Source organism: Catharus ustulatus, chromosome 29 (assembly GCF_009819885.2).
Source record: "Catharus ustulatus isolate bCatUst1 chromosome 29, bCatUst1.pri.v2, whole genome shotgun sequence".
Classification (NCBI taxonomy): Eukaryota; Metazoa; Chordata; class Aves; order Passeriformes; family Turdidae; genus Catharus; species Catharus ustulatus.
This window is the reverse complement of record NC_046249.1, coordinates 4,562,365-4,578,788: the sequence shown is the minus strand read 5'-3', so window position 1 is coordinate 4,578,788 and position 16,424 is coordinate 4,562,365. Positions and strand designations below refer to the sequence as shown.

The following is a 16,424-nucleotide window of genomic DNA, read 5'->3' as shown; positions in this document are numbered from 1 at the left end:
TATATTAATTACGGACAATGTGTTATTCTTAAATTACTCTTACCATCTAGAAAAGCTCCTTTTGTGGAAACACAGCCTGGAAAAATGACTAAAACTGTAAAGTTTGTTGAGCTAACCTTGATATGCTGCAATGAACATTCACTGCTTTGTTTGCTAAAAATGTACAAAAAGGTGAGGAAGATTTGGATCAGGGGCTGTGTGGAGGCTGGGATTTTGTCAGCCCCATCCACACCAGAGCTGAGAATAAAGCAATTTTCTAACACTGAAAATGCAGCGTTGGAAGATTCTCTTATCCTGATGGGTTTTGCCAGCATTTCTCACAGTTCAATGATCTGAGCCATGGGATGTTCAGAACATGGAATAGTTTATTTATAGGGTTTTTAAGTTTTTAAGCTTGAAAAATGACACTTCATCAGCACAGAGGGGCCAGGTGGGACCCAGGAGCTAAAGGAATGGTCCTGGAGTTTTTTGGGAGCCACTTTGGAGGGCTGGGTGACACTTGCTCTGTGCTGGCCAGGGGTGCAGGGGGACAAACCAGTGGGACCAGCTCTGTCCCATCCCATCCCAGTTGCAAACCAGCTGCTTCTTGCCCTAATCCAAGGGGATAGGGGCTTGGTGGCTCCCTGTGCTGTGTCCCACCCCTTGCAAACCCCACCAGAAACTTGGTGGGTTCCTGGGAAAGCAATCCTGGGAAATCTGGAAAAATCCTGATTTTCTGGAGCCAATACAGTTCATCCTCAGTGAGCCTGGGAAGCACAAAGCTCTGGGATCCTGGGACAGCTTTGGAATTGGGTGGGAAGGAGCTCTGACAGTCTGTTCTCCTGGGCTGGGTCAGGCTGGAGGAGTTGGGAGGCACAGCTGGCTGTCCCTGGCTGTGGGGACACCAACGTCCCCCACGCCCTCAGTTCCACAGCTGCTGAGGAGCATTTGAGAGATTAAAGCAAAACTTCACAAAGAGCCTTTCTAGGTCCATAGAGGGCAGGTGGAGGAGCAGAGAAGGAATCTCAAGGAAGAGCTGCTTTGGCCTTGTCCCCCTTGTCCCCATTTTCGGGCTTGGCAGCGATGCTGTAGTAGTAGGAGCGGATGGTGTTTTCCACAGCCACAAATCCTGGACGTTCTTCCCATCTGCAAGGGCAGAGAGGAACAAATAAAGTTATCAGAGAGGACAAAAGTGGCCTGATGCAGTGAGAGAGCACACAGAGACCCTGGGGAGAGCAGCAGCCCGGCTGTGCCAGGGCTCAGGAGGCAACTGAGACTTTTCTGGGACGGAGAGGATCAAAACCACTGAGCCTGGGGGATCTCCCAGGATTGGCACAGGCAGATGGGGGGGTCTGACAGTGACAAATTCATCTTGGGATGAGGAATCATCACAAACAAAGACAGGAGACACCATTTCTTTGTGCTATCACCATGCAAACAGTGTGGTGAAGGTGTCCCTGCCCATGGCAGGGGGTTGGACTGGATGGGCTTTAAAGTCCTTTCCAACCCAAATTTCCAGCCCATTCTGGGATTTGGTGACTCTGGTGGTGAAATGTTCACCTGTATGTCCAGCACTGCTGCATCAGGGCGTACATCTCTGCTGGGCACTCCTGGGGACAGTCCATGCGCTTGCCCTGCTCGATGAAGCTGATCACCTCGGGGCCCTTCATTTTCTGGGATGGGAGCAAGCAGGACAGGGGTTAATGTGCTCAGAGCTGGCAGCAGAGTTACAGGAGACAGGTTAGAGCTGGGCCTGGGCTGGAGCTTTGGTTCCACACCCCCCACACCCTGCAGAGTCACTGCTCTCACCCCAGCAGCCAGAACTGGTGTCCCACACTGTGGCCAGGCCATCCTGCAGATCCCATCCCCATCCCATCCCATCCCATCCCATCCCATCCCCATCCCTATCCCCATCCCCATCCCATCCCCATCCCCATCCCATCCCATCCCATCCCATCCCATCCCATCCCATCCCATCCCATCCCGTCCACCCTGCAGACCCCATCCAGCCAATCCTGCAGACCCCACCCCACCCACCCTATTCACCCCATCCCTCCTGTCCTACCAGCTCCATCCCACCCACCCATTTCCCAGACCCCATCCCACCCACCCCTCCTGGTCCCACCCCACCCAAGCACAGGCCTAGCAGTGGATAAGAAGTGATCTCCTTATTTCTCAAGTGAGCAGAAGGATCAAAGAGAAGAAGGATCAAGAAAGATGAGGTCCTGCCTCACCTTGTAAGGCCCTGACTCACCTTGTGGGGTTTCTACCTCACCTTGGAGGGTCCTGCCTCACCTTGGAGGGTTCCTACCTCATTTTGTAGGGTTTCTACCTCACCCTGTAGGTCCCTGCATCACCTTGGAGGTCTCTGTCTCACCCTGTACGTTCCTGTCTCACCCTGTAGGGCTCTGCCTCACCTTGTAGGGTTCCTACCTCATTTTGTGGGGTTTCTACCTCACCCTGTAGGGCCCTGTCTCACCTTGTAGGGTTTCTGCCCGAAGCTGAAGGCCTCCCACATGGTCACACCATAGCTCCAGACGTCGCTCTTGCTGGAGAACTTGTGGTAGAGGATGCACTCCGGGGCGTACCACTTCAAGGGCCACTTCCCTGCTGTCCTGGCCTGCAGCAGAGCAAGGGGGGACATTTCCAGCCTGAGACATGGAGTGCTGGGAGCTGCACCTCAGTTCTGCTCAGTGTTGGTGTCAAATCTCACATTGCTGAAAAAATCCCCTGAAATGGGAGCTCCAAAGCCCAGTGCAGGCCCTGCTGTGCTGTTGTGCAGGTGCTGAATGCCCACAGTGCACCCTCCTCCTGCCCCCAGGGCTCAGTTAAACACAGAATCCTGGAATGCTTTGGCTTGGAGGGGCCTTAAATCCCATCCAGTGTCACCCCTGCCATGGCAGGGACACCTTCACTGTCCCAGGCTGCTCCAGCCTGGCCTTGGACACTTCCAGGGATCCAGGGGCAGCCACAGCTGCTCTGGGCACCCTGTGCCAGGGCCTGCCCACCCTCCCAGGGAACAATTCCTGCCCAATATCCCATCCAGCCCTGCCCTCTGGCAGTGGAAGCCATTCCCTGTGTCCTGTCCCTCCATCCCCTGTCCCCAGTCCCTCTCCAGCTCTCCTGGAGCCCCTTCAGGCCCTGCAAGGGGCTCTCAGCTCTCCCTGGAGCCTTCTCTTCTCCAGGTGAGCACCCCCAGCTCTCCCAGGCTGTCCCCAGAGCAGAGGGGCTCCAGACCTGTGACCAATTTAGTGGCCTTGTCTGGACTCATTCCAAGATGTCCTCAATCTTTCTGGGGCCCCACAGCTGGACACAGAATTCCAGGTGGGGTCTCTCCTTAAGTTGAGCACTGCTGGGAAGATCAGCCTGGCTCACTCTTCATCACCTTCTCCTCTCTCTGGCTCCTCTCACCCCCTGCCCTGCATCCCCCTGGCTGCCTCTGCATCCTCCTTGTCACCAGGGCTCTGCAAAACCCCTTTTAATGTCACAGCAGTGAGGCAGAGCCTGATGTTGTGCAGAGGGGTCCATGAACAGCCCAGATGCTCAAGTCTCAGGGGGTCTCATCCTCCCAGCCAGGAGGGCTCCTGCTCCAGACCCTTTGCTGTGCTCACACCCACCTTGTAGTAGCTGTCATCAGCTCCCAGAGCCTTGGAGAGCCCAAAGTCACTGATCTTGGCATAGTGCTGGTTGACCAGCAGGACATTCCTGGCTGCTAGGTCCCTGTGGACAAAGTTCTTTTCCTCCAGGTACTTCATCCCCATGGACACCTGGTGCATCAGCTCCACAATGTTGCTCGTTGTAATCTCATCCCTGGGCAAGGTGAAAGGAGAATTCAGTAATAAAGGACCTGCTGTGGTCCTCTCTGACTTTTCCAGCTGCAAGGGAGAACGAGCAGTGAGTTCTCTGCTCCAGAAATGTCAGCCCCTGGAGCCTCACATGAAAGATTTCTTTCTGCTCTTTTCAGCTTTCCTGCACCTACAAGGGTGGGCTTTTGTCCTAGGTTACAGTGTAAAGATATGCCCAGGGGTATGTATTCTAGCACCATCTGTCAAACCAGGTGGGGCAGTGATCCTGATCTCTGTGGGAGATTTCTCCTGTTAATGGGCCAGCTGTTAAACCAGGTGGGGCATCACCTTTAACTTTCCACAACCCATCCTTCCTCCAGGAGATCTCTCCTGTTCATGGCCATTGAGTCCCAGTGCATGACTGATAAAATTCCATCATCCCATTTGAGATGCTCCACCCAGGGGGAGGAGCCAAACATTTCCTACCTGGATAAAAACTGAGCTTTGGAATACCAAAGCAGCCCTTACCCACTGGTTTCCACAGGACAAGAGCTACCAGACCTTTCTACAGGATCACTGCTTCAACAGGACCACTTCATCTGGACTGCTACCACCACCCTAACCAGCAGGGTGTCAGGTTGTGTTCTGACTCTGTCAGTGATTTTATTTTGTACTATTGCATGTATTTTATGTTTCTCTTTTTTCCTACTAAATTGTATTTCTGACTTGGAGTCTCTCACTGGTTTTGCTTTCAAAACCATTACAGCTTTTGAAGTAGATTTCGAGAACACAGAAAATCAGCCATGTTTTATGCAATAACTCACTTTTTGGAAGCCAAGAACCTGTTGAGGGGCCCTCCAGAAGCCATCTCCATCACGAGCATCAGCGACTCGGCCTCGCACACCCCAATCATGCGCACAATGTAGGGGTTGTCCAGCTGGTGCATGATCTGTGCTTCCTTCATCATCTCATCCTTCACTGTCTTCTCATTGTTGCTCTTCAGCACCTTGATGGCCACGTCAATCTGCTTCCTGCACAGGGGAACAGCCATGGGACGGGCTGAGCACAGCTGGAATCAGGGGTCACAGCCAGGAATGGAAATCCCTCCTCATGTGGCACTGTTTGACCTCTCAACAGCCTGTTCTGGCAGAGCCCTGCACCATTCTGGTGTCCCAGGATGGAGACAAAAGGACACCTCACCCTTGTGGGCATAGGCCAGAAGCTGCCATCCCTGATCTGGAGTCACTTCCCCTCCCACACTGAGATCTGGATCATCAGTGCCATTTTTCCAGGAGGAGACTGAGGCACAAGTAGGTAAAGACCATCACAGACAGCCAAAAACAGAGCCAAGGGTGGCACAAGGGTGGCACAAGGGTGGCACAACTCCTCAGTGTCACTGCTTTGGCCTGGCACAGACAGAGGTGGCCTCAGGAATGTGGAGTTGTTCCTCTGAGCCCAAAGTCCCTTTGCACGTGGCAGCTGTGTGCCTGGGAATGTGCTGCAGATTACACACCCAGGGCAATGCAGCTGTCAGTGAAAATCCCTGGAATTACAGCATTATATCATAACATCCTGGGATTGCTGAGGTTGGAAAATACCTGCAAGATCATCAAACCCAACCCCTGACCACACACTGCCATTCCCACTAAACCTCATCACAAAATCTCCTCATTTTCTGAACACTTCAGGGCTGGTGCCTCACCCATCACATCCATCATCCCTGACCTTCCAGATCATTTCTTATCCACTCCATTGTCACTTTGGGGCCCATGTAGTGACCAGCAGGACAGCTGGGTCACTTTGAGTCCAGCCCAGGTCCCTCTCCTCCCCCTTCCCCACCCCTCACTCACTTCCTCATTTTGTAAACTCCCTTCTTGACGCAGCCGAAGTTTCCTGCCCCCAGCTCCACCTCATCAATCATCAGGTGGTCCCTCTTCAGGAACAGCTTCTTGTCCTTCAGCTCCTCAGGGTCGCTGTAGGGGCTCTCGTAGACACTGGTGTCCATGGGCAGCAGCCGGGATTTCCCTGCCCCTTCCCAAGAGGAACCCTTGGTTATGAGCCTGCCCTTCCCCATCCCGCTGTCCCTCATGGATTGGGAAGGGTTTCTCTGCTCTTTTGGCCAATTCAGGTTCACCTCCAGCATTTCTCATCCCTCCTGGGCATCTCCCTTCCTTTCACAACCCAGGGCCCCTCCCAGGTCCTGGTTGCTGAAGGAGGTGGGATGGGGAGAGGGGTCTGGGCATTCCCACCCCACACACCCTGGAGGGGTCTGAGCATTCCCACCCCACACACCCTGGAGGGGTCTGAGCATTCCCACCCCACACACCCTGGAGGGGTCTGAGTATTTCCACTTCACATATCTGCCCTGCCAGCCCTGGGCAGGGCTTTACCCCACTGAAATCCAGCTGAATTCACTGAGTATTTAGTGGGAAATGGGGATAGGACAGGGCTTCATTTCCCAAGGAATGGGGTAGGGCTTGATTTCCTGGGAGCCCTGTGTGGGTGCAGGACCCCAAAATGTCTGGGGTGCTCCTGGATGCTTTTGCTTCCTAGCAGGGCTCCAGGGAAGCCCTGAACTCCTGGGACATCCCCAGTCCTGTTCCCTGTGAGGAGGAGAGGGCTCTGGAGGTGCTCACCTACAGGGTCCGGGGTGTATCCATCTGCATTGAGGGAGCCCAGGTTTCTCTGGAAAAGAAATGAGGAGAAAGTGGATAAAGGAGCAATTGCTTCAGTTGGAAATGGAGGGGGAAGGGACAGGGAAACTGCACCCCAACACAGCCCCAGCTGCACCCCAACACAGCCCAGCTGATGATCCCTCTGAAAGGCCCTGGAGCCAGCATTGCTGTTCCTGTCCTGGCTGCAGCTCCCCCAGGGCAGGGCACAGCAGGGATTTGGGGCCAGGGACCCTGAGCACAGCACCCTTCTCCCAAGGGCTGTGTGGGTTGAGGGCTCTGTCCCCTCTGCTGTCCCCATCCCAGCCAGGACTCCCACTTTGCAGTGAGCCAGGAAAGGCAGGGAAGCCTGGAGGCAGCGCAGGCAGAGTGGCCTTGGGAGCACACAGGGACACTGCACAGCCACTGTTCCCCAGAGCAGAGAGCAAGGGATGGCACAGCCTGGAATGCCAGAGTCACAGAATCCCAGAATATCCTGAGCTGGGAGGGACCCTCAGGGATCATCAGAGCAGCCCCTGGCCCTGCCCAGATCCCCCAACAATCCCACCCTGAGCATCCCTGAGAGCGGTGTCCAAACGCTCCTGGAGCTCTGGCAGCCTTGGGGCCGGGACCATTCCCTGGGCAGTGCCCAGCACCCTGGAGGTCACTGTGGATGTGAAATCACCCTGAGGTGATGGGGGAGCACCCAGGCCTCACTCAGCCTCCCTGGGATCCCCAGACCCGCTGGTTTCAGCACAGCTCAGCACTCAGGGACATTCCCCGGGGCAGAGGGAGCACAAAGCCCTGGCCAGGGGCCAGCGGGAGCAGCCGGGCTGAGCATTCCCAGAATCCCAGCACGGCTCCCTCGTCCTGCCTGGCCAGCAGGGCAGGGATGGAGGCTCCCCAAGGACAGTCCCACATGTTGCAAGGAGCTCAGGATGAATGGAAACCCTTCTCAGCTCTACCAGGGGCTGTGCCCAGCTATTCCCCACCCCCATCCAAGCTGGAAAGGGAACAACATCCCAGCTGGGCTTAATAAAGTCCAGTGCAGTTGCTGAGCTTTTAGACAAAAGCAGGGTTTCAAGAGCAGGGTTTGATCAGCCAAGCTTGAAATGCAGCAATTTTAAAACCCAATAAAACAGAGCCTCCCCCAAACTTACGCTCACGGAGGGGTGGGTGGGTGGAACTGGTGCTGCAGAAGCTGTGAATCAGGAGAGAGGATTTGTTATCAGGAGTTTGTTATCAGGAGTTTGTTATCAGGAGTTTGCCCTAAGCAGGGTCAGAGCACTGGTCCTTGAAGGACCTGTGGCCTGATCACATCCCCTCCACCCCACAAAGGAAAGTTTCCACAGCTTTAACCTAAAGAGTTGTGGAAATGTGTCTGGATGTGGCTGTTCCCGAATTTTCTCAGGGAAAGTGTCCCCACTGGAGCACCCCATGGATGCTGGGACAGAGAATGGCTGTGCCCCAGGACAGGGCAGGCTCTGAAGTGACATTTGTGACACATGGACCCAAAGTGTCCCCTGGTTTTGAGTGTTTAGAGAGCCAGCAGGGCCCAGCCTTGCAGGACATGGATTTTCCTGCTGCCTAAAAAGCAGCTCACTCTCCAAATCCATATTTTGGGCACCAAATCCATATTTTGGGCACCAAACCCATTCAGCCACTGATTCCCCCCCACCTGCTCCTGCCTTTGGGACACCCCCATGGGAGACTGGGCCAGAGCCCTCAGTGTCCCCTCCCCAGCAGGGCTGGGCACAGGAAGGGAAATTTGGGCTGCTCCAGCTGGCCCCAGGTGGTGGCAAACCAAAGCCAGGGTGGCACTGAGAGGTGTCAGCTCACCTGGCATGTTGGGGTTGGGGCAGGCTTCCCTCAGGTAGAAAATCAGCCCGTCTGGTTTGAGTTTTAAATACTCCACCAACTGGGAAAGGGATGGGAGGAAAAAGAGATTGTTGTGAGGAGAAAATAATTTTTGTTTTTTTCTTTTTTTTTTCTTTTTTTTTTTATTATTGTTGAAGGCAGCTTTTGTGGCTTAGGGCAATGATTCCTCTCAGATTTATGGCAGGCAGGGACCAGACTGTTTCTGTCCTCTGTCTGTGCACTCAGGGATGTCCCAGGGTGTGATTGCATCCCTGGATATCTGCCAGAGCTGGGAAGAACTTGGGAAATTCGATAAGGCCCAAAGACAGAGAGAATCTCCAGTCTGAGTAGGGCATGTTCAGTGCAATGTTATTGTTGTGCCAGCCAGGAAGGGTTTTAGGCCCTGAAGTGTGGGATAAATCCTGGCAGAAATCAGATCCTTCCCCAGGGGAACTCCAGGGTTTGCTCTGCGGGTCCCAGGCAGTTGTTGGTGGCAGCACAGAGGGGACATCAGGCAGGCTGGGGACAGCCAGCCCAGCCCCGCCACCAGCCCCAGGGACACCAGGGACACCAGGGACACCAGGCTGCCCCTTCCCCTCCTGGCTGGCTCCGATTTCAGCTGCAATCAGCAGCCTGGCATGGTTCTGTTGCCATAAAAATGCCCCCAAATCTTTGTTTTCAATAAAATTCTGAGTGAAAACAGCCCTGGGAATTCAGAAAACTCAGCAAAATGGGGTTTCTGTCCCTCAGACAGCCCTAGCCAGGAGGAAGCTCCAGCATCCACCCCCTGCATAATTTTAGTTATTGGTTTAACTCTTAAGTGACTTGTTTTAATTAATCAATCCCAATCAATATATGGATTAATTATAAATAGTGTGTTATTCTTCAATTGCTCTCAGCCAGCATGGAACAAGGTTGCCATGAGCTGCTTTTGCAGGAGCACAGCTTGGGAAAATGACTGGAATTTAAAGTTTTTATTAACTGATATACTCCAATGAACAAAGGCTGGGAGAGGAAGATGGATTGTGCTTGGACATCTGGAATGCAGAATTTATGGAGAAACCAGAAGAAAAAGAAGAGACTAAAAAACATTCAGTTTAGGCATTGGAGAGTCCCTACCAGAGGAAAAAAAAAGGCTAAAAGGATTTAAAAGATTATCTAATTAGCAGAAAAAGAGAAATTAATAATCAATAGAGGATAGAATAGTAACTAATGAAAGAGAATTAGCACAGAATCATGGAATATTCTGGGTTGGAAGGATCAATGGTGATGATTAATAATTAAGTGATGGGGATCAAACCCACAACTATGGTGTTATGATGTCATTTAGAACCAATGAATATTAATTTATTTTTCTGTATAAATAAGTCTAAATATGTAAATATAAAGAATATAAATATTATCTTTATAAATATATAAATATAAATAATATGTAAATGTAAATATAAATAAGTGATAAAGTTTTTGATCAGGGTCTGTGTTGAAGCCGGAATTTTGTCAGCCACACACACCTACCCTAGCCAGGAATAAAATAATTCCTGACTGGCTGACACTGAAAATATGGTGTTAGAGGGGTTTATTTATCCTGGAGATTTTGAGGGATTTGGTAATGCTTCAAAGCAAGGAAAAGGTGCCTCAATTTCCGAGGACACCCAGCCTGGTACCTGCCAGAGTGTGTCGAACTTGGTGCCCTCAGGGATGGAATATTTCCCAGATTTATCGTGATCCACCTTGTAGTGATACACAGTCTTGCCATAGATGAGGGACAGGGCGTAGGCACGGTTCTCCTTCTTTTCTCTCAGCCTGGCAGGAAGGAAAATTATTAATTAATTCTTAAAAGCAGCTCTTGGTTTTACTCTGAGGATTGTCAGTGTCAGTGGTGAGTGGGCATGTGGAAAGGTGTCCCTGCATCCCTGTATAAAATGCAGGATTTATATATATTCCAGTCTAAAATAAAATGCAAGAGGCTGTCTGGAGCTATTTTAAAATTTATAACAGACCAAATCCAGTACCTGCTACCTCAAGCAAAGAAAAACCTACATTAAGGCAAAAACCTCCAGAGAGGCCCAAACTCCACTCCAAAGATTGAGGCAGACCTGACCAAAAGCCTAAAGCTGAGTTCAGTGGAATTGTCACCTTCCCAACACCCTCTGCAGGGCTGAGGAGAAATCTTCACCTCCAGTTTTTGCCCCTCTCACAGAACCAGAGAATCTCAAAACCCTTTCAGTTTGAAAAGACCTTAAATGTCACCCAGTTCCAGTTCCTCCCACTGTCCCAGGCTGTTCCCAGCCCCAGTGTCCAGTCCAGCCTTGGACACCTCCAGGGATCCAGGGGCAGCCCCAGCTGCTCTGGGCACCCTGTGCCAGGGCTCCCTACCCTCCAGGGAACAATTCCTGCCCAATATCCCATCTAAATCTACTCTTAGTTTCAAACCATTCCTCCTTGTCCTATTGCTCCAGCTCCTGATGAACTGTTGTCCAGCTAGTTCTTTCTTTCCCTACTCCTCCAGGAGAAAACGGAATTATATTAAGGCTGTCTCACCGGAGCAGAGATACAGAGCAAAAATTTCTCCTGTGTTTTCTGGGCCTTGCATTGCCAGCCTGTCAGTGTTTCATATCTTCCCCCATTGAACCCTGTATCCCTCATCATCCTGTGCAGCAGCAACCAAACTTTATAGAGATATTGAAATATGAGAAACAAATAAAACTCCAGATTGGCTCTTCACAGGGAGCAGACACAGGACAAGAACAGATTTGGGGCTCAGCCCATCTTTGAAATATTTGAACCACTCTGAGCACATTCATACATGTGAAACCAGTAGCAATAGGGCAGTGGGGGTGGGAAATGATAAAAAACCCCGGGATCCCAGCATGTCCCAGGGGTTTGGATACTCACAGGAACTTCCCGTCAGGCTGTGCCCCCGAGTAGAGCCTGCGCTCGGCTTCCTCCCGGCTGATATTGCCGTGGTACCAGGGCATCCTCTCATGGGCTGTGGTGGCCACCAGCTTCTCCACCTGGGGAGCCTGGCTGATGATGGCCTGTTCCAGAGCATCCCCCTGGGAAAGAGCAGCAAAAGAGACCTCCTGCCATCCTGCTGCTCTGCTGAGGCTGCAGCACAGCCCGTTTGGGGCACATGGCACAGGAAACTTGGAATATCTCATCATTAACTGAGACCCAACAGTGGCTGAATTCAGTTCTGCTGCAGAGCAGAACTCCTGGCTTATCTCATCTGACCTAATCCCTTAAATCCAGCTGAAATCCTTTGACTTTGGTGAGGGAAGAGAGAAGGCACCACACTTATCTTAATGCTGGGCTTGTGGGGTGTCATTCAGCCTCGTGGCAAGTTGGATCTGAGTCACCTCTGGCAGCCCAAAGGGAGGGATTGTCCCACTCTGCTCTGCACCGGGGCAGCCTCACCTCCAGTGCTGGGGGCACCTTGGGCACCACAAGGTCAGAAGGACCCAAAGCTGTTGGAGAATGTCCAAAGGAGGGACACAGAGCTGGGGAGGGTCTGGGGAGCAGCTGAGGGCACTTGGCTCGTTCAGCTGGAGCAGAGGAGACTGAGGGGAGACTCCTCGGGGGCTGCAGCTCCTCCCGAGGGGAGGCAGAGGGACAGGGGCTGAGCTCTGCTCTGGGACAGGGACAGGAGCCCAGGAAGGGCTGGAGCTGTGTCAGGGCTTGGCATGGAGCTCAGGGAAAGGTTCTTCCCCCCGAGGGCGCTGGGCACTGCCCAGGCTCCCCAGGGAATGGTCCCGGCCCCAAGGCTGCCAGAGCTCCAGGAGCGTTTGGACACCGCTCTCAGGGATGCTCAGGGTGGGATTGTTGGGGGGTCTGGGCAGGGCCAGGGGCTGCTCTGATGATCCCTGAGGGTCCCTCCCAGCTCAGGATATTCCATCATTCCTTGATTTTCTTTAGAGCACGACCTTTCTGGTGCCCCTGCCCTCCTGGCTGCTCACACCCACAGGCACCAGCACTCGGCAAGGTCGGTGCAGTTTGGCAATCAGGGGGTGAGACCCTGAATTCCTTTCCCGGGCTCGCTCCGGTGTTAAACCGTTACTGTCCCTTTGCCAGGAGGTGGCGATGTCCTTTGTGTTATCTGCAGGTGGCCGCAGATCTGCTCTGGAGGAAGCCCTACAGAATCCCCGGTTCCGGGAGAGCATTCTGCTACAAAATACCTCATTTGAGCACAGAACACCTCGTTCAGCTATAGAAACCCTACAGAACCTTGTTCACCCTACAAATTAACCTCATTCTGTCAAACACATTTGGTGAAAATAGGTCAAATTTGGAGAGCTTCTGTAGAAAGGCTCCATAAGGAGACTGCCTGAGCCATGTTTCCCTGAGGACTTGAAAGAAAATATAGAATCTCAGAATGATTCAGGTTGGAAAAGACCTCCAAGGTCATCGATTCCCAGCTGTGCCCCATCCCCACCTCATCACCAGCCCAGAGCATTGAGTGCCACATCCAGGCCTTCCTTGGATGCCTCCAGGGATGGGGACTCCAAACCTCCCTGTGCAGCCCCTTCCAACAAAACAACAAAATCATCCCTGGGAGTGTCTGAGGAGCCCGGGTGGCAGCAGGCAGAAAGAAATTAAGTCCATGGCTGCCAATGGGACCATTTGGAGTTCTGATTTATGCATATATTGTAGATATTCCAGTCTGCAATAAAATCCAGGAACCTGTTTGTGGCTATTTTAAAATTTAAACAACACACAGACTTGATCCAGCACCCTCTGCCTTGGTCTCATGGGTAAAACCTTCACTGGCAAAAAAAAACCTCCAGAGAGGCAAAAATCCCATTCCACAGAGAGAAAAAGAACAGAGCAAAAGTCCAAATCTGGTTTCATTCCATCTTCAGCACAACGTTTGGAGGCACAGGCACCTCACATATGGAGAGATATTCCCAGAAATCACAGAATATTCTGAGTTGGAAGGGACCCACAAGGATCATCAAGTCCAATTATTAAGTAAATGGGCCTGTGTGGGGACAGAACCCAAAACCTTGGCGTTATTAGCACCTTGCTCTGAGCCACTCCCAGGACTGGGAGGGAGAATCTGCTGCCAGTAGTGCCAGGGACACATCCATGGCATGGGGGTCATGTCTTCATGTGCCTCTGGAACTCCGTGACTGGGTTTTGGGATGGGTTTGTTGAGGTTTGGGATGGGTTTGTTGGGGTTTGGGATGGGTATGTTGAGGTTTGGGATGGGTTTGGGATGGGTTTGTTGGGGTTTGGGATGGGTTTGTTGGGATTTGGGATGTGTTTGTTGGGGTTTGGGATGTGTTTCTTGAGGTTTGGGATGGGTTTGGGCTGGGTTTGTTTGGGTTTGGGCTGGGTTTGGGATGGGTTGTTTAGTTCTGGAATGAATCATTGGGTCTTGGGATGAGTTGGTTTAGTTCTGGGATGGGTTTGTTTGGGTTTGGGATGGGTTTGTCGGGGTTTGGGATGGGTTTGAGCTGGGTTTGGGATGGGTTTGTTGGGGTTTGGGATGGTTTGTTTGGTTCTGGAATGAATCATTGGGTCTTGGGATGAGTTGGTTTAGTTCTGGGATGGGTTTGTTGGGGTTTGGGATGGGTTTGTTGGGATTTGGGATGCGTTGTTGGCTTTTGGGATGGGTTGTTGGCTTTTGGGATCAGAGCTCTGGTCTAAGGCAGGGAGCACCCCATGGGCTGCAGAGAAGGACACTTGCAGGGAGCCTGCAAAGTGAGCACCAGCTGCTCCAAGAACAGCTCTAAAGGCTTGGGAAGATGTTCTGACCAGCATGTGGAGGAGAAACCTGGGAAGAGCGGGATTCACACCCCTGGCAGCACCAGCACCCTCCAAGGAGAGGAGCCTCACTCTGCTGTGCTGCGAGCAGGACACGGCAGTGCCGGAAGGATCCCACCCACCCAGGAAGGCGCAGTACCTCCAGTTTCCAGGTCTGCCGCACGTATTCCCGCACCATGTTGTCCCTCATGCTGTCGAAGACGCCGGGCTGGGGCTCCACGCCGCTGGGCCGGTTGCAGGGCTTGCGCAGGGGGCAGCAGAGCCCGTCGGCATCCTTGGAGTAGAACTCGCAGAGCTCCTCGGGGCCGCAGTGCGCCTTGCCCCCCAGGATGGCGTAGGTGCCGTTGAGCTGGCGCTCGATGGGGTAGTGGTAGAACTGCAGGTCACACACCATGGACAGCACGTAGCCGCCCAGGCTGCGCAGGCACTGCCGCAGCAGGAACAGCCCGTCCGCCATCCCCGCCAGCTTCAGGTGCTCCTCGGCCTCGGAGCGCGCGATGCTGCCGTAGTAGAAGGGCAGGTGGGCAGCGGCGTCCGGCATCTCCCCTCCTCTCCTCGCCGCTCACACGCTGCTGGGCACGGCCTGCCGGGGAAAATGGGTTCCTGACACATCAGTTTGCAAAATGGGTTCATTGGGTGCAGACTCCCCCCATCTGGAGGTTCTCCTGTGACCTCTCTGTGAGGTCATCTCCAACTCACAGTGTCCCACATCCCTCTATTCTGCCTTTACTGGAGCTGGGAAGGGTAAACAAAAATCCACCTGATCTTGATTTAACGACTCCAAGCAAGAGAGAATCCCCTCGATCTTGATTTAGCGATGCCAAGGAATAGAGAAACCACCTGATCCTGATTTAAAGACCCCAAGAAAGAGAGAATCCACTTGATCTTGATTTATAGATGCCAAGGAATAGAGAAAACACCTGATCCTGAATTAAGACCCCAAGCAAGAGAGAATGCCCCAAATCCTACAGTGAGTTCCTCCTGTGCTTGATTACCTTCACTATTAAAAATGTGCTCCTTAAATCCATCCTGATGTTTTTAGCCTTGACTTCCTACCATTTTCTCTCCAGCCCTGTTCACAATAAAAGGAAATTCTTTGGCCTCTCTGAATAAATGAGTTTTGCCATGGAGGTCTAGAAGGCCAAAACCTCAAATGCATTAAAACACAAGGTGGATATGAAATGTCTAAAACAACATTTAGATAAACAACTGCACCAAGCACAGCGAAAGGAGAGAAACCCAAGTGCTTCTGGGCAGACATCAACCATCAGTCAGCAGGAGCAAGAAGAAACCTTCCTTGAATTGTATTTTAAACAATCTGTGGAATTTTCCCCTACAATACCTGGCTCTGGTTGGTTCCTGATGCTCTGATCCCCTTGGCAGAGAGGGCCCTTCGTTGCCCAAGTCCCTGCAGAGCCCCTGGTGCCGAAGAGCTTTAGGGCTTGTGTCTGTGCTGGGCTTGTATCTCTATCTTGAATCATCGAAAATCCCACCCAGAGGGTGTTGACAGAGCCCAGTTTGCTGTAGTCAATGGAAATATTATCGTGAGCAAAGGGTCTCATTTGTTCCCCGGAGCCTGAACTTTGGGGCTGTTCCGGCGCAGACGATGACCCGAAAAAGATCAGAGAGATTTTCTCCATCTGCGCCTTCTGCAAATGCGTCACTCGTGTGAGGAGCGGAGAAACACCAGATTTTGGGGCAGCACACTGCGTATTTGTATTGATTCTTCCCAATTTGACTCTTGTGGACATGGTGGGAGAAGTCTCTTCCCCATGGGCTGAGCTCTCTGCTGTAGCCTCTGCTCCCAGGCAGTGGCCAGAGCTGTGCTTGGGCTTGTGGTCATCCCTGCTCTGGTGGCCAGCCCTGTCCTGCTGGCCAGCCCTGTCCTGGTGGTAGCCCTGCTCTTGGGGTCAGCCCTGTCCTGATGTTCAGCCCTGCTCTGGTCTAGCTCTGTCCTGGTGGCCAGCTCTGCCTTTCTGGCCAGCCCTGCTCTGGTGGCCAGCCCTGCTCTGGTGGCCAGCCCTGTCCTGGTGGTCAGCCCTGTCCTGGTGGTAGCCCTGTCCTGGTGGCCAGCCCTGCCCTGCTGGCCAGCCCTGCTCTGGTGGCCAGCCTTGCTCTGGTGATCAGCCCTGTCCTGGTGGTAGCCCTGTCCTGGTGGCCAGCCCTGCTCTAGTGGCCAGCCCTGTCCTGGTGGCCAGCCCTGCCCTGCTGGCCAGCCCTGCCCTGGTGATCAGCCCTGCTCTGGTGGTCAGCCCTGTCCTGATGTTCAGCCCTGTCCTATGTTCAGCCCTGTTCTGGTGATCAGCCCTGCCCTGGCCCATGCCAGCCTGGTTCATCCCCCCCAGCAGCACAGGGCCCTCCTGCCATCCCCTGGCATCACTGGAGC

At 52.8% G+C, this 16,424-nt stretch overlaps 1 protein-coding gene across 2 annotated transcripts; it reads right to left on the bottom strand.

Moving 5' to 3' along the window:
* Window positions 1–769: 769 nt before the first annotated feature.
* Window positions 770–14,614, bottom strand: LOC117008435 (tyrosine-protein kinase ZAP-70). 2 transcript variants are annotated; one of them, XM_033082290.2, is made up of 12 exons: window positions 14,178–14,614; window positions 11,168–11,328; window positions 9,937–10,075; window positions 8,255–8,333; window positions 7,576–7,616; window positions 6,401–6,449; window positions 5,615–5,795; window positions 4,589–4,795; window positions 3,597–3,789; window positions 2,459–2,599; window positions 1,540–1,652; window positions 770–1,125 (listed from the first exon to the last, which is right to left on the bottom strand). In XM_033082290.2, exons 1-12 carry the CDS (start codon window positions 14,577–14,579, stop codon window positions 1,005–1,007), a joined length of 1,827 nt encoding a protein of 608 aa, XP_032938181.1. In that variant the 5' UTR covers window positions 14,580–14,614; the 3' UTR covers window positions 770–1,004. The 2 variants fall into 2 exon arrangements, with proteins under 2 accessions (XP_032938181.1, XP_032938182.1); XM_033082291.1 differs by lacking the exon at window positions 7,576–7,616 and having other exon boundaries at window positions 5,615–5,789; window positions 6,401–6,490; window positions 14,178–14,610.
* Window positions 14,615–16,424: the final 1,810 nt, after the last annotated feature.